This window comes from Miscanthus floridulus, chromosome 3 (assembly GCF_019320115.1).
Source record: "Miscanthus floridulus cultivar M001 chromosome 3, ASM1932011v1, whole genome shotgun sequence".
Lineage (NCBI taxonomy): Eukaryota > Viridiplantae > Streptophyta > Magnoliopsida > Poales > Poaceae > Miscanthus > Miscanthus floridulus.
In genome coordinates this window covers 103412306-103432312 of record NC_089582.1, presented here as the reverse complement: position 1 = coordinate 103432312, position 20007 = coordinate 103412306, and the positions used below count along the sequence as shown (strand labels likewise).

General features: G+C 52.2%; 1 protein-coding gene across 2 annotated transcripts; it reads left to right on the top strand.

Annotated features, from left to right (window-relative positions):
- The first annotated feature begins 4014 nt into the window (after positions 1 to 4014).
- On the top strand, positions 4015 to 6229 carry LOC136546304 (protein TIFY 10c-like). 2 transcript variants are annotated; one of them, XM_066538281.1, is made up of 5 exons: positions 4015 to 4375; positions 4645 to 4777; positions 4970 to 5163; positions 5328 to 5385; positions 5525 to 6229. In XM_066538281.1, the coding sequence occupies exons 1-5, from the start codon at positions 4240 to 4242 to the stop codon at positions 5652 to 5654; spliced, it is 651 nt and encodes a 216-aa protein (XP_066394378.1). In that variant the 5' UTR covers positions 4015 to 4239; the 3' UTR covers positions 5655 to 6229. The 2 variants fall into 2 exon arrangements, with proteins under 2 accessions (XP_066394378.1, XP_066394377.1); XM_066538280.1 differs by having other exon boundaries at positions 4624 to 4777.
- Positions 6230 to 20007: the final 13778 nt, after the last annotated feature.

The following is a 20007-nucleotide window of genomic DNA, read 5'->3' as shown; positions in this document are numbered from 1 at the left end:
TCCGCGTGCGCTACCTGCACCCAGGCCGCATCCTGGGCCTGGGCCGACAAAGTCACGCGGTGCGCTCGCCCGCCTGGGCCGTGAGTCGGCCCGATCAACCGGCGCCATTCATTTTGATCCGACGGCTGCGCGGTGAGATCGACCGATCAAAAAGGGCGACGGGCGCCCTCCCCTGAAACCCTAATTCATTCGCTGCCTTCCCTTTCTCTCTCTTCGCTCTCTCCTCTCAGCGCAGTGTGCACAACTGAGCGAGCAACCGAGAGAACGCAGTGAGCGAGTGGGTAGCCATGGCGCCGTCACCGGCCCCCTCGCCGGCGTGCGCGCTCCCCAATGGGTGAGTGCGCCGCTGTCAAGCGGCCTAGCAGCGGCGCCCCCTTGGCCGAGCTCGGTGAGCAGCTGCCCCCTGCTCTGCCCTTCTTCTCCTGCACCGGCAAAGGGTCATCCCGACGCATGGTGAGGTAGGTCCGTTCCCCTTTTCCCCTTCTTCGATTTGGATTTCTTTTCTCTTCTTCCTTTTCTTCTTTGGATCTCTTTTGGTGCTCGGATTGAATCGATTTGGGATGGGGATCGAAGTTAGGGTTAGGGTTAGGGTTTTATTGTTTCTCTTCCCCGTTGAAGACTTTTATGAGTTTAGGGTTCAGCCTCGTGTGCCGAGGGCCCTTCCTTTTCTTCTTCTTTCTTTGGTTTTTCTTTTTTTTTCTTCTCGAATTCAACCGATTTGGGGATCTAGGGTTAGGGTTTCTATTCGATTCGGTTCATCTCATTTATTTGATTCTTTTCTTCTTTTCTATTTGTACCGAATCATTCTCTTCCCTTCTTCGTCACGAGTTAGGGTTAGGGTTCTTTTCTCCGTTCCTTTCTCTTTTCCCCTTCTTTTCTTTTGGATCCTTTTCTAGATTTTCTTCTTAGATCCGAACGGAGGACTGTTCTTTTCTTGCCGCGCGCCGGCAAAGACGGTGGTGTGGCAAATTTACCTACGCAGTGGCGGTGGTGACTGGGAGTTTAGTGACGCTCGCCACCCCCGGTCTTTCTTCTCTTTTCTTTTACCCAGTTAGGATTAGGGTTTTAATCCAAAATGGATTTAACCCTTGTTCTTTATTTTTTATGCTCTACCCCATACTATAAACCGGCTCTGATACCATTGTAGTATACATAGAGTACCTCTAGGAGTAGATTTGGGGTAAAGCCTCTTACTTAGATAGAGAAACAGTTGTTGTACCTTGGGATGGGTCACCCTTTCGGTACATGGCCATCGGTGTCGTGGCAGCTCCGGCGTAGACGCCGGTACCGCGGCGTTGTAGTGACGATGCAATGGATGTCCAGTGGCCCGATGGTGACCCTGCTGGGGCAACGGCGGAGTCGATGGGCTTCCCATCGCTGGCAGCACTCCTTTGATCGGATTAGGTTTACTGTGGTGGTTCACGGCGGCTCAGACTAACCTCGTAGTTAGAGCCATGATCTCCACCTCTTTTTTATATGTGCTGTGCGACAGAGGCCCATCAAACCGTATTAGGGTTGGGCACCCCCGATCAAGACGCAGAGACAAGGGCCTAATAGGTCGTTGGGCCTATTGGTGGAGATCAACTAACATAAGGAACTCACCATGGAATCGTGAGCAAGAGCAGCCTCATCTCCATCTATGATGGCGGAATCATGTGCTGGGTGGCCACGAACACCACGACGATGGCCACCCGAGGGACGTCCTCCCTCGTCCCCTTCACCTCTAGAAACACGATGATGATGGTCACCATTGTGAGCACTGGGAGCTATTGTATTCACTCTGATAGCAGGTCTGGCCCGACAAGGAAGCTGATACGGCCTCGCGGCCGAGGCTGTACCACCACTCGACTTGGTTGGAATGGGCGCGACGCGCCGAGTTGCAGTAGTGCTCGGCGAAGGGATGGCGCATCCATGACCAACGCCGGCAACCTCTTGCCTTGACCCCCCAACAGCACCGGCGGTGTGAGAGTGCAACAACTCACCAAATGACATGTTGAAATCGAGGTCGAGGGCCTGGGAGTTGAAGTCCAGGTCTTCCGTTGCACCAGCTGCTGCAGGAGGAGGGACACCGTCGTCTGTGGGGTGTACCGCTGAGTCGAAGCCGGCCAGATCGGGAATAGAGTCCGAAATCTCGCCCGGGCCGACGAACTCCATGGAACCTAGATTGGTGCAACGGGTGTGCGGATCTGGAAAGAGTGTATCGTCTTCAGGCTCCTCGAGTGATTCCTCATGGGGCGGACGAATCGGATGGGCCGGCAGAACCCACGGGCGACGGTGGTTGGGTTGAGCGGTTGGGGCGGGGGCGAGGCGCGGTGAGGGAAGGTTGTGGGCGGTCGGAGGGGATGGATTTTCCTGGCTGAGGGAGACAGCGGCGGCCGGCTCACCAGCACGGCCTGCCGCTCGAGCGCTTGGGAGGAAGAAGGGTGGCGCCGTTGTTGCGGATGGGAACAGATGCGAGGAGACGGAAGTCACGAAACAGGAGGATCGATTCCGGCTAGGCGTAAACGATCGTGCATTATAATCTGGAATAGTATTTTTCTCTCACACTAAATCAGTCAAATCAACCAACAGTAAATAATTCACAATCCAGTCCAACCAGCCGAACAGATTGTCTTTTACTATCCAGAAGGTGCAAGAAGCTGGGCTGGATCAGCTTGCCAGATCGTAACAGTCTGTAACACTCTAGATTTTATAAGCTGCTTAAAAGTTGAGCTCCAGCAGATTCTGGAAGCCGGATTGCAAAATTCAGGACAATTCAAACGGGCCCTTAGCTAGATGCAATAAGTTTGGTTCGAGGACAAGGTGGATGGAACATGGCTATCTATAGATTTCAGGATATGAATATCCACGTGGTCTATTTGGTTGGATGAATGTGATGAGCTATTTTTCTGTTTGGGTGAATGGATAAGATTGCATGGGATGAGAATATTTGACTAATTATATCTATTATTTAAAAATAATAACAACTAATTATACCATAATAAATATGCACTGACACTAATCTTATCATTATAATCACTAATTAAAAATAAAATATATTAATTAGCACTATACTACTCTAATTGACACACAAAACATGCGCTAATCAATATGTGGATATCCTCGTCCGCTAGATTTTTGAGGACCAGGATATTTATCATCTACTTTAAATATTCCATGGCGTGGATATCTGGATTCAGTTTGTCCATCTAACCAAACACAAGATACTATTAGATTTCCATATCCCGTCCATAAATACGTACGGAACCAAACACACACTCAAGGAACGAAGCGAAGCACTGGAGCAGGGTCGCAAGGCGCCAGCCAGTTGGCCTCAACCAAGTTCTGGCCCTGCCTGTGTACCACAGTTCGTTCAGCTACGGTCTGAAATCTACGGGGGTCTCCTCTCCGTGATTGAAAGAAATAAGAGCCCGTTTGGAGGGGCTCCGACACTGCAGTAGTACTGTAAATCAGGGCTCCACCGACTCCTTCTCCTTTCAGTTCATTTTCTGCCGTACTGCCACAGTGAGGAGACGACAGGTAACTAATGGAGGGCGTAGCAAGCGTATCCCGCGTGACGTACACGGCACAGGCAACACGCGGTACACCGCGGCCCTCAGGTCGCGCGTCACGTCTGGCTGTACACCCGTCGCTGCCATCGCGGCCTCTCCTCGTCCCACGGCACGGGGCCGGGCGCCGGGAGATCCCACACACCCGCTAGCGCCCCGGTCAAATCCCGCGCGCCCCCGCCCAGATGACGTGTCGCTAGCACGCCTTTCCGCCTGATCGGGGCCGTCACGGACCCGTCCGGCCGTCCCTCTCGCCTGCCCTGCCCCTCGTCCTCCTCCGTGGCCACCGCCACCGAGGCCCTCCGACCCGACGCTCTCCCGCATTCCCATTCCCCGAGGACCACCAGTCACGTGTTTCATGCGACGCGAGTCGCCTCCCCGACCGGCTGGCGCGCCCGTGCCCTGCCCCCACGGCTCGCCGTCCCACTTGCCGTCTCCTTGGCACGCGCTATTAAAGGGGCAAAGGCCATTTGCGAGGGGAGGAAAAGTACACGAGGGCTTGTCGGAGCCTCGGAGGCTCTGTCTCTGTGATTGATAAACTGATAAGCAGAGGAGAGGAGGAAGCTGCGACTTGGAGTTAGGCGTCTTTGGTTATTGTCCGTCCCTGCTAGCTTGGGGGTGAAGTGGACGGGACGGGAAGGAGAGGAGAGGAGAGGAGAGGAGAGAAGGAAGAGAACGGCGCCGCGCGGCCATGGCTCGACGTGCGCCGGCGAGGGACAAGACCAGCTTCGCCGCCACGTGCAGCCTGCTGAGCCAGTATCTCAAGGAGAAGAAGGGCGGCCTGCAGGGCCTTGGCGGCCTCGCCATGGCGCCGGCGCCGGCACCTGGTAAGGCCGCAACAGTTCTCAGTCGTCGCGTTTTCTTTCACGCATTCCGTTCAGTGTCATGCACGCACGATTAAGCTTCCCGTGAACCCTAATCGCTGTGCACTAGGCTCGTCTCTATTCGTTTGGCTGATTAATATGATTAAAAGTATTATTGGTTTTTTATGGTGAGAAAAAAATATTATTTACTTAAAAAAAAATACTGCTTATAAGTCCACCGACGAATACCGCTTTTTTTTTTTTCTCATCAGACTCGCCCATCGTCGTCGCAGGAGCAGGAGCTTTCCGGCCGCCGACCACCATGAACTTGCTGTCAGCGCTCGACGCGCCGGCCGAGGAGCCCAACGGGAAGGGCACCACCGGGGAGCCAAAAGACCATGACAAACGCACCTGCGTAAATCCAAGGTAAATATAAACAAACGAAATCCGCTACCGTCGATGCACTACTGCTGGTAAATTGATGACGAAGAAAAGGCAAGTTCGTGCCTTGTGAACCGAAAGAACAACACACCCGGCTCAAAAGAAAGAAAGAAAGAAAGAAAAAACAAGTGTGATATGTTTTTGTCGAATGTAACAGAGACATTTTGATTCCTGTAGGGAGGCAGCTGGAGACGAGGCGCAACAGCTGACCATCTTCTACGGTGGAAAAGTGGTCGTCTTCGACAAGTTCCCCTCCACCAAGGTCAAGGACTTGCTACAAATCGTGAACCCTGGCGGCGACGGCGTGGACGGGGCCAGTGCCACTGTCGCGCCACAGAAGCTGCCTACGCCTTCACACAGCAGTCTCTCTGGTAAAGCCTCCCTCCTTATTCCCCTCAAAAAAAAAAAAAAAAAAAAAAAAGCCTCCCTCCTGGCCTCCTCTTGCAGTTCTACCATGAGTCCACGACAAAGGATGAGTGTGGTTTCACACAACTTTATCGGTGACACAAGTGTTTTTTTTTGGCTCTGTAAACAGATCTGCCGATTGCGAGGAGGAATTCACTCCACAGGTTTCTTGAGAAGAGAAAGGACAGGTAACTGAGTTGCTTTTTTCTCTCTCGAATTCTCAGTGATGGAAAACAGTTGCATTTCAGGATCACATGTTGAATCAAGTTCAGTTAAGCAGAGTTCTGACATGTTTTTGTGCTTTTTTCATTCAAATTCAAATTCCAGGATAACTGCAAAGGCGCCATACCAAGTCAACAGCTCTGTTGGCGTTGAGGCGCCGAAGCAAGCGGCCGGAGTGGAGAAGAAACCTTGGCTGGGGCTGGGCCAAGAAGCGACAGTCAAGCAGGAGATGTGATCTTGCCCAAAAGGAAGATGCCAAATGATCAGTAGACATTCACGGATGGTGCAGTGCACGTCGTAGCTTCAGGTTAAGGGAAAGAATAATTTACCGTCGGTTACTCAGTTTACTGCTCTACTACCACTACTACTAGTGACGAAGTTAGGAATTGTTCTGGTGGTTAATCCTAATTGGCCACCACAAGCATATATACGTAAGGTCGGTCAGCCGTTCGTTCTCGAGATTGTTTGCTGCTGGAGATGATGAACATGCTCGCAGCAGTTTCGCTGGTGCGCGACCGGCGCCATATGTTGCAACGATTGGTTGCTGCTGCCTTGCTCGATATGTTGACGGAGCGATGTTGTAGTGCACGTTCCGGTACATTTTATTGTCCTCTGTCCCTGTCCTGTATGTTTTTTCTTTTGACAACCCCTGTCCTGTATGTTTACACTGGATCCTCCCTCTCGTAGATGGTTTGTATGTTCAGTGGAAGATGTTTATTTGGTCTATTTTATTTTTATTTTTATTATGAATATGTATGCGTGTAATGTATCGTGGTATGCTGTATAAATACACGCTTTATTGTATCTTCAGCTCGAGAGCTGCAGCGCCTGAAGCTTTCATTCTGCACAGTAGCTCACCGATCACTAGTAGTACTTCAAATGGTTCTGCACTATACTAGCATTACTCTCCTAAATTCTTTGTATGAATAACAGAAAATAAGAATACGACGGCATGCAGCTGCTCTCCTCCCAGGAAACAAGCATAACAAAAAAAAAGTCGTTCTAACAAATGAGGCAAGTTCCAGCCGAACAGATGGGTCCATCTCTGAGTATCTAATATTTTTTTTTTCTAAAAACATGAAGCTTTAGAACTCCTAAAAAAATATTAGAAGAAATAAAGAATGTCATCTCCAAGAGTTTCTAATGATCTACTTTTAAAATATAGAAGACAATTTTACATCAGGAATCATATACTATTTCTAAATTATCCTATCACTTTTATATATTCTCTCTCTTGTACATTTACATCAAGAACCCTTTGTCGGGTTCATAAACCCGGGGTCCCTAATGGACCTGCTTCTCAGCAAAAGCTCAGCCCAGCAAACGATGTTGCGAACGACGTAGAACTCCTGGGCCGACCCAGATACCTAACGACGGGCCAAAAGAGCAATCCAGTCTCTGACCGGAAGGCCTGGCCAAGGAAGAAACAACGCTCGCTTCCGACTCCAACCCGCCTCTCCGACCGGAAGGCCTGGCCAAGGAAGGAACGACGCTCGCTTCCGACTTCGACCCATCTCTCCGACCGGAAGGCCAGACCAAGAAAGGAACGACGCTCGCCACTGACTCTGACCCGCTTCTCCGACCGGGAGTACACTGAACCTCTGCTTACAGCTCTTCTCCAACTGGCGCGGTCGGAGCCGACTAGAAAACGACCGAACGGGGACGCCCGCTCGGTAAGGACCCAAAGAATCAGGCAGAGCAAGTAAGACGGGGTGCTCAAGTCAAGCCGCAATACCAATGACTGTACCCTGCACACCTGCAGGATAGTACTATCAGGTCATGTCAGAAGGGTACTTTATGACCTTCCAGACATGTCAAAACAACAAACAGTGTTGTAGGCGCCGATATTTATCCTACAGTATGGTAGGCGTCGACATTTGCCATACTAGAAGAACATAATGGAACCAACCACATACATCTGGGCGTCAACAGTATTGTGGACGCCGACAAACCGTCTTGTACCCGATGGCATAGGAAATAAGACTAGGTAGCACACGCTCTCTCTCTCTCTCTCACACACACTTATAAGGCCGTCCCCTTCATCTATAAAAGGGGATGTGCCATCTCCCAACGAACGATCGAACAACAAACAATAGACGGACCACTCCGACTCACTCTCTGTTAGCTTTAGACATTCTAAAGCTATACAGAGCATACGTTCCAATACTTAGCGCATGTAGGAGCTCTCGTCACTCTCGGCCCTTCGACCCAGAGTCCAACCAGACCTCTAACACCCCCATCTTACTCCCACTTGTTTGTAACCCCACAACAAACTTCGTGCACCTGAGCTCAGGAATAAAGTCACCGACCGACTCAAATTGGACGTAGGGCACGTTGTCTGAACCAGTATAAACCCTGTGTCATTGAGTGCTAGGCCACATCCGATCACAATGTACGATAAAACGATAAATATTTACTAGTTGGTCACTTTTCACACCGACAGTTGGCGCCATCCGTGGGGAAGACGCCGTACGTTCACGCTTTTGATCATCGGATGGCCCACCTTTCCGCCATCTTTGACATGGCGGGCTCAAGCGATACGACTTGCTTCGGCTCGCTAGAGTTTTCCACGCTCCCACCTATTGGGATATGGGTTCCTTCTGTCTTCGAGCCATCCCAGGCCTTCCTCTTTGGAAGCCTGGACTTCATCGCCGACCAACTCGGCGTGCTTCGCCTTCGCGAGGAGGCATTTGTCCTGACGCCCATCGGAGGAGGAGCGCCCTCCGTCGGCTCCAGGACACCCAATGATCTCAATGATGAGGCGCCTACGCTTCGCTCCGAGCCTACGCTGGGCTCAAACCCCACTGTGAGTAATGTACATATTGTTCTTTGCTCACTATTTACTATCTTCCGCTGATTCTCCGGAGGGACCCCATTGTCCCCACTGCAACCGCCATGCAAACTGGTTCCCCTATGGCATCGCATCCCCCATGGACGCGTATGCATGGGGGGCTTAGAATGATGCTGGCGCTGCCCCCTCTCACATCCAAATTTATGGTGATGGTGGGCTACGCTCCCGCCTCTTTCCACGACCTCATGGATGATGAGGTTGAGAGCGATGGCTCTAGCATCAGCGACGTTGTGGCACCTGGCCACCCTCTGTCCTGGGAGTGCGCTATGGTGGATGCCCCGGGACAGCCACCGGTGGTAGCAGAGTCCCTATAGACTCACACCCCTCTGAACCCTCGTGCGGAGGCCCTCGCGCATGCGCAGGAACACGGTGAGGGGCTACAACAAAGGCGACTGAGCTAGCCGCCACCTACGTCGATGCGCTTGGCACTGCACGCTGTGCCCCACGCACGTAACCCAGCGAGCGGTGACTGGGGTCACGCCCGCCAGGTCTAGCGCAACATCATGGACGGGGGAATAACCCGCCATAGTTCGCTTGGGCCGGCCAGAACATCGCCGCTACGGTGTTGCTTCTGCGCGGCCTTCTAGAGCCTATCGACCCCTAGGAGTAGGCGGTCCACCAGAACCTCCGGGCGCTGGTGGAAACCGTCGCCGTTCAACAGGTGGAGAGCTCGCGTCGTGACACCGACCCACGACCTCTCTGCCCACCAGGGGAATGGGGGCACACCAGTCGCATCGCTCCATACGCTCACCTCTATAGTCACCAGGTGTGGAACAGGAGGCCACAATAGCACCACAGCTAGACCCGATGCCTGCTCCACACTGACCACCTGTGTGTGAACGCCTCGGGCTGAATCGAGATGCTAATAGCATCATCAACAACCGGCGATAGGCCCAGCATGATGATGACATCCATCGAGGGGCGGTGAGAGCAAGCGGCACGGGCCCCGGCCGGACCATTGAGGGGAGCGGGGAAACACACCCTAGACATGGTCACTAGCTGGACGACCGGAGTCCCCGCCCGAACATCCCGGGAACATGAGCCTTTGGCCGTCACATCCAGAGTGCATTGTTCCCACAGCGCTTTCGACTGCCCATCAACATCGCCAAATATACCGGGGAGACAAATCCCGGTATATGGCTCGAAGACTTCCATCTCGCCTGTCGAGCCGAACGAGTGGATGATGACAACTTCATCATTCAATACCTCCCCATCTACATGGGGGAACATGTTTGAGCATGGCTCGAATTCCTCCCGCATGATAGCATCCGCGACTAGGTGGATCTGATCTTCATCGGGAATTTCCAGGGGACCTATGTCCGTCCTGGGAATTCCTAGGACCTCAAGAGTTGCCAATAGGAGCCTAATGAGTCCTTGCGGGATTACATCCGTAGGTTCTCGAAACGATGCTACTCCCTTCCTGATGTCATTGATGCGGAAGTCATCAGCGTGTTTCTCTCTAGGACAACTTGTGAGTCCTTGATCCACAAGCTCGGCTGTCTAAAGCCCGGTACCACCCGTGACTTGCTTGACGTCGCCACAAACCATGCCTCTAGCGAGGAGGCGGTCGGAGCGGTCTTTAGTGGAGACCAGGACAAGGGCAAGGCCAAGAGCGAGGACCAAGATGAGGGCTCCACCACACAAAGGGGCAAAAAGAATAAGAAGGATCGGCGCCGAACGACCAACTCTATGTTAGTCACCGTGGCTGATTGCACGGGCAAGCAACCCTAGTAGGGCCAGCTTGACCACTTCGACAAGCTCATGGAGAGCCCATGCACCAACCACGCCTACCCCATCAAGCACCTCTACAAGGACTGCGAACTCCTTAAGCGCTTTTGCGATAGGCCGACGGGCCAAAAGAAGGAAAGGGTAAGGAGGTAGCGGCCAAGAAAGGAGGCGCGGCGAACAAGGATGGGGATGGCTTTCCCAATCCTGAGGAATGCCTCATGATCTTTGGGGGATCTGATGCCATCTACTCCAAGCACCAACACAAAGTACGCTACAGAGAGGCATACATCGCCGAAACGGCCATCCCCTCCTTCCTTAGCTAGTTGGAATCTCCAATCACTTTTGATCAGAGGGACCATCCCTCCCACATCGCTAGATTGGGTCGCTACCCGCTCATCGTCGACCCCATTGTCCACAAAAAGCACCTCACTAAGGTGCTGATGGACAAAGGCAGCGGCCTCAACATCCTCTACGTTGACACCGTCAACGCTATGCGCATCCCCCGGTCGAAGCTCCACCCAGTGAGCTCTCCCTTCCACGGCATGATTCTAGAAACATAGGCATACCTGCTTGGGTAGATCGACCTACCCTTCATGTTTGGTGACCGAGCCAACTTCCACTTGGAGGTCCTCGCCTTTGAGGTGGTGGACTTTCTAGGGTCCTACAATGCCATCTTAGGGTAGTCACGCTACGCCAAGTTCATGGTGATCCCTAATTACACCTACCTCAAGTTGAAGATGCCAGGACTGAACGGCGTCATCACCGTGGGTAGCACCTTTTCGCATGCCTACACGTGAGACCATAGCATTACGAGCTCGCCACTACCATCATCAACTTAGCCGAGCTCCCTCGGCTAGGAGAATCATCGACCCCAGTAGTCCTGGACTGCAACAAGCCAACCTCCTTGACTGCCTTCCGTCCATTCAAAGAAACTAAGGCGGTGGGGATCGACCCCACCGATCCAACCAAGATGGTTTGAATCAGGACCCAACTCCTGCCCAAATAGGAATGAGAGCTTACTGACTTTCTATGCGCCAATCGAGATGTCTTTGCATGGAAACCTTCTAACATGCCAGGCATACCATGGGAGGTCGTTGAGCATGCATTACGCCTTGTCCCAAGCTCGAAGCCCGCCAAGCAACGCCTACGTCGCTTTGACGATGAGAGGCGCAAGGCCATAGGTGAGGAGGTCGCTAAACTCCTGGCAGCTAGATTCATCAAGTAGGTATACCACTTCGACTGGTTTGCCAATCCTATTCTTGTTAAAAAGAAGACCGAGAAATGAAGAATATGCATTGATTATATTGGCCTCAACAAGGCGTGTCCAAAGGACTATTTTCCTTTACCACGCATAGACCAGATAGTAGACTCCACCTCGAGATGCAAAACCCTCTCCTTTCTAGATGCCTACTCAAGCTATCACCAGATTGTGATGAAAGAGTTTGACCAGCTCACAACCTCATTCATCACCCCGTATGGTTCGTACTGTTACATAACCTTGCCTTTGGGTCTAAAGAACGTGGGCGCCACCTATCAACGGTGCATGCAACAATGCTTCACCGACCAAATTGACCCGCTCGATCAGTCTGACCAAGTCGAGCGGCCAAAACCAACAATCGTCGTCTATGTTGATGACATAGTGGTCAAAATGGCTCAAGCTTGCGACTAATCACGAACTTGGTCACGACGTTCGTGAACCTCCAAACGTTCAACATCAAATTGAATCCCAAAAAATGCGTTTTTGGGGTTCCAAAGGGGAAGCTGCTTGGATACATCGTGTCTGAGCGCGACATCGAGGCCAGGCCCAAAAAATCATGGCAATCTCCAACATGGGCCCTATATGCAACGTCAAAGGCGTACAAAGGCTCACCGGCTACTTGACTACCCTGAGCCAGTTCATCTCCTGGCTAGGTGAGTGAGGGATGCCTCTCTACAAGCTTCTCAAAAAGACAGACGCGTTTGTCTAGACTGAGGAAGCCCAGTAGGCTTTGGAGAGCCTCAAAGCGTCGTTGACGTCGGCCCCAATCCTCATCGCTCTCGAATGGGGAGAACCCCTCCTCTTCTATGTTGTGGCAAGCAACCACGTGGTAAGCGCCGCCCTAATTGTCGAAAGGGAGGAGCCGGGACACCACCTTAAGGTCCAACGACCCATATACTTTGTCAAGTAGGTACTCATCGATGCCAAGGTTCGGTACCCCCAGGTGCAGAAACTTCTATATGCCGTGCTGATGGTGACCTAGAAGCTCCTACACTACTTCACCAACCACGAAGTCTCGATCGTCACTTCATACCTGCCAGGAGACATCATCCGCAACCGCGACACCATGGGACGGATCTCTAAGTGGGCACTCGAACTAATGGGCCACAACATTGGGTATATCCCCCGCACTGCTATTAAGTCTCAGGCTCTTGTGAATTTTGTCACCGAATGGACGGAGGTCCAGCTACCGACCCCGGACATCACCCACGAGTACTGGACGATGTACTTCAATGGGTCTATAATGGCGCCTAGCTTGGGGGCTAGAGTGGTCGGATCTTGCTGGACGGGAGCAGGCTCTACTATGTGATCTGCCTCCACTTTTTAGCCTCAAAGAACACCATGGAATACGAGGCCCTCATCAACGGACTGCACATTGCCATCGAGCTCGGCACTACGTGGCTCTATGTCCACAGTGACTTAGAGTTGGTCGTTGACCAAGTCATGAAGGAGTCCTCTGGGAAAAGCCCCCTCATGGCTGCATACTTCCAAGAGGTGCGAAAGCTTGAGGAAAAATTCTAGGGGATCGAACTGCATCATGTCCCCCAAAGGACAACGATGCCGCCGATTTCTAACAAAATTGGCTGCCAGGCGGGTTCCATCTTCACATGGGGTCTTCATCAATGACCTTCATGAGCCGTCTGCCCACATCCTAGAAGGTCCAATCCAGACACACCCTGACGCCAACCTAGCTCTTGGGGGCTTCGACATTGGTGCCTCCGTGATGACATCACCCGCCGACGTCGCCATGGTAGCACTCGATCAAATCGACTAGCGAGCGCCGCTACTCGCCTACCTCCTCGAGGAGGTTTTCCCACCCGGAAGGACCAAAGCGCGATGGATCGCTCGACATGCCAAGACATTCGTCACATTTGATAACAAACTTTATAAGCGAAGTCCATCAGGAATACTCATGAAGTGCATCTCTACCGACCAAGGGAAACAACTCCTCCTCGAGGTTCATGCTAAAATCTATGGACATCAGATGGCCCCAAGGTCGCTGGTCAGAAAAGAATTTCACCAAGGTTTTTACTGGCCCACCGCGCTATAAGATGTAGAGGAGGTCATCCATAGATGCGAGGGATGCCAGTTCTATGCTCGACAAACTCATTTGCCGACACAAGAACTTCAAACCATCCCCATCACCTGGTCATTCATGGTCTGGGGCCTCAACATGGTAGGACCCCTCAAAAAGGGCCTAGGCGGCATCACTCACCTACTCATAGCAGTGGACAAATTCACCAAGGGGATAGAGGTGAAGCCCATCACCAACATTCACTCAAAAGAGGCGGTCTAGTTCTTCCTTGACTTCATCTACTGGTTCGGTGTTCCTAACTGTATCATCACTGACCATGGAACTAACTTCACCGATAAGAAGTTCCTAGACTTTTGTGACGGATACAGCATCAGGATTGACTGGGCCTCGGTTGAACATCCACATACCAACGGTCAGGTCTAGCGTGCCAATGGCATGGTCCTCCAAGGACTCAAGCCACGCATCTTCAACCGACTCAATAAGTACATCGGGCGATGGGTTGCAGAGGTCCCAGCGATCCTCTGGAGCCTAAGAATGACCCCAAACCGATCCATAGGGTTCACACCCTTCTTCCTGGCCTACGGAGTTAAAGCAGTGTTGCCCTCCAACCTCGACCATGGCGCCCCAAGAGTGAAGGCCTTCGATCACGACCGAGCCATGGAGGCTCAGTAGGATGCGGTCGACCTACTCTAGGAGGCCCACAAGACGGCCGTCATCCGCTCTGTTCGCTACCAGCAAACTCTCTGTAGGTACCATGAAAGAAAAAATAGAGGAAGGATCCTTGAGGTCGGAGAAACATAAACTCTCTCCGCCATGGGAGGGACCCTATGTAGTGACCGAGGTGATCCGACCAGGTGCCTACCGACTGAAGGACAATAATGGCAATGTTCTCACCAACACTTGGAACATCGAACAGTTACGTTGTTTCTTCCCCTAAAAATTCGGTCTTACCACTTTCTTTCATTCAACGTTTGCTCCTACAAGCACCCCGGCCCAAACACTCTCGGCCTAGGTCGCTTAGGGGCTCCACGAGGGTGTGATACCACCTTTATTTTTTACTATCATATAGTAAATACTTTTTACCTGAACGAAAGTGTACGTTCCTTTAATTACCCAACGTAACTTTGCCTTAAACTCCTGATCGATCACACCTTGCCACGACCTATGGTTATGAGCAACTGAGCCTCGTGGACCATGCTTGGGTTCTTAAAGTTGCAACCTATGGGTTAAATGGGTAGGTACGAAAAAGAAAGGATAAAAAACAGAGCTATGCTAGGGTAAAAACAAAGAACAGATGGAACAAGCTTCCCCATACAAAGTGATTCCATCACAAAACAAAATTGATGTATTCATGAATACAAACTATTCACACAGGGGCTCCTCCATGAACTTAACTTTTACACTTGCTGACTACTTCTCTAAATTCTACTATGACCACTGAAAGCTCTAGTTTGGTTTTGGTGAATTAATGAAACCCTAAGTGCTAACCTAGTTTATCAAGTGATCATGAGATAGGTAGCACATTCCAAGTGATGAAGCACATGAAGATGGTGATGCCATGGTGATGATCAAGTGCTTGGACTTGGAAAGAGGAAAGAGAAAAACAAAAAGCTCAAGGCAAAGGTATAAATTGTAGGAGCTATTTTGTTTTGGTGATCAAGACACTTAGAGAGTGTGATCACATTTAGGTTTGATAGCCGTACTATTAAGAGGGGTAAAACTCGTATTAGAATACGGTTATCAAAGTGCCACTAGATGCCATAACTCATTACATATGCATTTAGGATCTAGTGGAGTGCTAACACCCTTGAAAATATTTGTGAAAATATGCTAACACATGTGCACAAGGTGATACACTTGGTGGTTGGCATATTTGAGCAAGGGTTAGGAACTTCACCGGTGGAGTGTCCGCCTGTAGAGTGCAGATAGTCCGACGGTGCCACCAGCGCCCTAGACAGAAAACATGGAGGTCACTGTAAGTGACCGGATGCTGGTCTCGGTTGGACTGGCGCGTCCGGTCAGTGGCAGCAGAGGGCGTGCATTTCGGTCTCATGACCAAACGCTGAGGTCTAGGGTCTGGTCCTATTGTCAGACAGCACAGAAGAAAGTCACTGAGTGACCTAACGCTGTCAGGTTCCGGTCAAGCATGACCAGACACGTCCGGTCGTGAAAAATTGTTTCTGGATGCTTACTGGAAACGACTGGATGCTTGGGGTTCAGCGTCCGGTCACTATTAGCTGCTGCATCTGATGGTCTTCTGACCATTGAGTTCGAGTGCACAACATTTGAAGAGAGGGACACATGGCGTGCATCGCATGACTAGATGCTAAGGTCCAGCGTCCGGTCATCTGATCGGTGTGTCTGGTCGGGCCGTGTTCAGCCTAGTGAAGGGGTACAACGGTTCTATTTCGTAGGGGCTTCTATTTAAGCCCCATAGCTAGCTCAAGCTCACTCTCTTGGCCATTTACATTGACATAGCAACCTTGTGAGTTTAGCAAAAGCCCTCCCACTCATCTCCATCATTGATTCATCATCTTTGTGAGATTGGGAGAGAATCCAAGTGCATTGCTTGAGTGATTGCATCTAGAGGCACTTGGTGTTCATGTTTCACTATGGGATTCACTTGTTACTCTTGGTGGTTGTCGCCACCTAGATGGCTTGGAGCAGTGAGGATCATCGAGCGGAGGTTGGTGATTGTCTCCGGCTCCGATCATGGTGATTGCGAAGGGTTCTTGACCTTTCCCCAGTGGAGAGCCAAAAGGTACTATAGTGGATTGCTCGTGGCTTGTGTGATCCTCATCTTGTGTTGGTTGTGCGGCACCCTATTGAGGGTTTGACGTGCGAAGCCAATTAGCACGTGAACCTCTAAGTGAGTGAATCGCCACAACAAGGACTAGCTTGCCGGCAAGCAAGTGAACCTCAGTAAAAAAATCATTGTGTTCATCATTGATTCCGAGGTGATTGGTCTTCATTGTTATTCATACTTGTGATTGATTGGTTCCTTCATCTACACGGCGGTATAACCTTCTTAATCACTCTCTTTACATTACTGCAAACTAGTTGTCAAGCTCTTTAGTGTAACTAGTTGTGAGAGCTTGGTTGGTTGGTTGGTTGGTGTGGCTCTTTAGTTAGTCTTTTGAGAGCACACTAACATAGGGTAGTGTCATAGCTATTGTGTGAATAGATACTATCTAAACTAGAATTGTGGTAGGTGGCTTGCATTTTGACTAGACTAGTGCAACACTTGCTTCGTCTCATAATTGTCTAACCATTTTGTTAAGTGTTGTTGTAGAAATTTTATTAGGCTATTCACCCCCCTCTAGCCATTAGGACCTTTCAACCACCCGGCGGCATCGGCTAATGGCGCGACCGATGAAGATAAGGGTTGCTTGCTCTCCGATGGGGCGATGTTCAGTTTGGTTGGAGGCTGGTCGACGCTCGATTCCGACTCGGCCTCCACTCCATCTATAAGCTGGGTGACGTCTTCTTGACGCACGCCTTCAGCCATGCTCACATGGCGAGCCTCCATCACCCATTGCACAGAGACTTGCTCAGCCACTATCTGTGCGCATGGCATCAAGCTCTCCCCAAGCACATGGATGGCATTCGTGCTCTAGCCATCGACGTATCTGCTGCAGATGGCGGCAAAGTCTAGGTCTAGGTGGTACGACGCCCCTAAGGTCAGCACCCTCGATGTCCCATAGAACATCCTGTTGGAGGTGAGCGCCCAAACCTCATTCAGGACCTCCGCTAGCTGGATGGCGGGCGTGTTGGTGCTTGGCGCTGACCCAAACACCTCCGAGACGATGACCTGGGTGATGTTGCGGATCTGGTCGAGCTCCCCCTCGAGAGCGCATCGCTCTTCAAGGGACTTGGCCAGTGCCTCCACACTCTAACTGATCGTCGCCTTGGTTGTCTCTAGGTCTCGCTCTAGAGAACCAATTCTTCCACCCAATTCTAGAAAAAGCACGACAAGTTCAGAAGCAAGGGAAAGGAAAAACCAAGACACCAACCAAAGGCATAACAGGTACGTACCGAGGTGGGTGTTCTTGAGGATGGAGAGTCCTTCCTCCTACTAAGTCACCTTCTTGAGCAGCCGAGCGTTCGACTCCTCCGCCCCAAGCACTTGCCCCTGGAGCATGAGAACTTCCTGATCGACCTCCGACCGAGCCTTTCGCTTTGACTCTAGGGCCTCTAGGGACTTCTAGGGAGCCGCCTCACTCTCTGTCAGGTGGACCTTCACCTCTGTGAATCCTTGCTTAGCAACGATCACTGGTTTCATCGACGCCGTGAGTCCCCGCTCGGCAGTGGTCGCTCATTCCACCACGAGCAGCTCCGCCGCCCGCGCTCTTGATGCCTCGGCCACCCGATCTTTGGACTTGTGGTGAGCAGACTCCAATTGGTGCTCAAGCTCGTTGACCTACCATGACATCATGGCTTCCTGCTCCATCTGATTGTGCTCCTCCCGAAGGAAACGAGACTTGTGGAGCGACTTCGCCTCTAACTCCTGTAAAGCAAGAAAGAAAGCGTGGTGAGACAACCAGCAGAAGACCAAGGAGTTGAGGACAAACACTAAAAGCATAGAAGGCTTACCTCGGCGACGCATGGCAGGTCGACTGAGACCGCCTGATGGGCGAGCTCAACCCGCTCCAAGGCCTCCCTAAGCTTCACCTTGGTTTGGGCGAGATCGGACTCCATCGATAGTCCGCTCTCCTCCAGGAAGTGCCAGAGCGCCACCTCCTCCCATCGCATAGGACAAACCGAGCCTTCCTCGGGTCATTAGGGTTGGGCCACAATAGCTCTTAGGTCCCCCCAACCTGCTGGAAGGCCCAGCCAATGACCAGACCACCGCCAGCTCCCATGATGGTGGGCTGGCCGGTGGCTCCACCCTAGCGCCTACCTCGCTGGGGTAGAGGATCTCCACTTCCTCGACCCCACGGCCTACCGGTGGATGTTCTGCCTCTGGCCTAGCCGTGTCACCTCCCGACACCTCTAGCTCCGACTAGGAGGGTGAGCCATGCGTCCCTTCACCGGGCGAGGCAGGGAGCCTGGTATCCCTCCTCTATTCCATTGTAGCCGGTGCAGGAGGGATCATGAGGGTCACCTCCGACCCAGCCTCCATCGTTCCCACTGGGATCACCGCCATTGCAGCCGCTGCCACCTCTGTCGAGCCCACGACCAGCAAGGAGGGCGCAACCCCCAGAGGGAAAGGTCGCACCGCCACTAGCCTGCTTTCCCCACCGCTCATCATGACTCGTTGTAGGCTAGGTCTCCACTCCTCCTGCATGGGAGGTGAGGCAATGCTCAATCCCATCAGTATCTAGCCGCTATCAAGAAATTATAGACCAGTCGCGCTCGAAAAACTCAAACTATGAGATCGAAATAAACATGGGCACATGCCTAGACGAAAGGGGCTAGGCCCTAAAGCCTCGACCCACTGGCAACAGGCCCGCCAGACGAGGACCGCTCATGGGTCATGACCCGCGCCCCCTCACATCGACCAAGGGGGGAGTCGACCTAGCCGGTTCCTAATCAGACCACGAGCCATTGGCTTGTGATGCGCCCAACGGAGCAGCTGGCGGGGTGTCCCCCCCGTTGTCGGTCATGTGCCGGTGCTGGCCCCAATGATGCGGGGGTGCGAGCCCACTCCTCCGACCGGCTGGCCTGCCCCACCACGCTTGGAGCAGGGGACGACGACGCCAGTGATGCCTTCGAAGGCCACGACAACCGTGTTCGCTTCGTCTCTCGCTCAGCGGCGGTGTCCAAGCTCACGATGTGCTTCCTTGACACGGGAATGTCACTGTGCCTCTCTGCATCTCGCCCATCGTTGATGGATGCGGCCGTAGGCTCGCTCCACTCCACCAAGGTCGCAACAATGTCCTGGCCTCCTTCATCCTTGGAGGAGCTCGTGTCGCCACCCACCTCCGTGGGCTCCTCCAACTCGAGCTCCACCTCCACATCACTCCTACTTTCCCCAACTCACACCCGCTGGGTGATCTCCTTCTCCTTCTGGTGCCGACACCGAGCCTTCTTAGCTCTATTCTTCTTCTTACCATCCGCCGCCTCCTTCAGGGTAGCTTGTCGAGCCGCGCCCTTTGGCCCCTCAGAAGATGTGGCCAGGATTTGTAACTGGCAAGTCCCTACTAAAACAAACGACTTGAAGTCAAAATATGAGAAAGCAAAAAAGAAAAAGACACGAAATAAGGAGAAGGGAGCATACCAAAGTGGACAGCTTCGCGGCATGGAGGGGTCTGGGTTTTCCATCGAGGGACTCTTGAACCCTCAGTTGCAGCACCTGGTCGAGCTGACTCTAGACCTCATCCTTCACCAACTCCTCCAACGACATGCGGTTGAGATCTGTTGGGCCCAAGTAGTTCCACATCGATCGCCTCCTCTCCGCCGGTAGGGCGACTCGACAGTGGAAGAAGGTGTGGAACACCAGGCTTTTAGAGCTCTGCCTCGATGACCTCTAGCTTATTCTATCGACTAGAGGTCCCCCACGACCAGCTATCCTGCCTCTCTAGCCTCCTTCTAGTGAACGGTGGGAATAGCGCCTCCGTTGGGTTCCTAATATAGAACCACTCCCCATGCCACCCCCGATTGGAATCGTAGGGGGAGTACGTGGGGTAGGAGCCCGGTGGCTTTGGCTTCTTTTACAGCGCGAAGCCCCCAACTGGCGCGGTCCTAGGCGGCTTCCTCTCTAACAAGGCACGCCC

Bases quoted from the DNA above. Each gene is read 5' to 3' on its own strand.
- LOC136546304 (XM_066538280.1), top strand. From the start codon at position 4,240: ATGGCTCGACGTGCGCCGGCGAGGGACAAGACCAGCTTCGCCGCCACG. The intron at 4,376-4,623 runs GTAAGGCCGCAA...TTTTCTCATCAG, and splicing joins GGCGCCGGCGCCGGCACCTG to ACTCGCCCATCGTCGTCGCA. The intron at 5,164-5,327 runs GTAAAGCCTCCC...CTCTGTAAACAG, and splicing joins TTCACACAGCAGTCTCTCTG to ATCTGCCGATTGCGAGGAGG.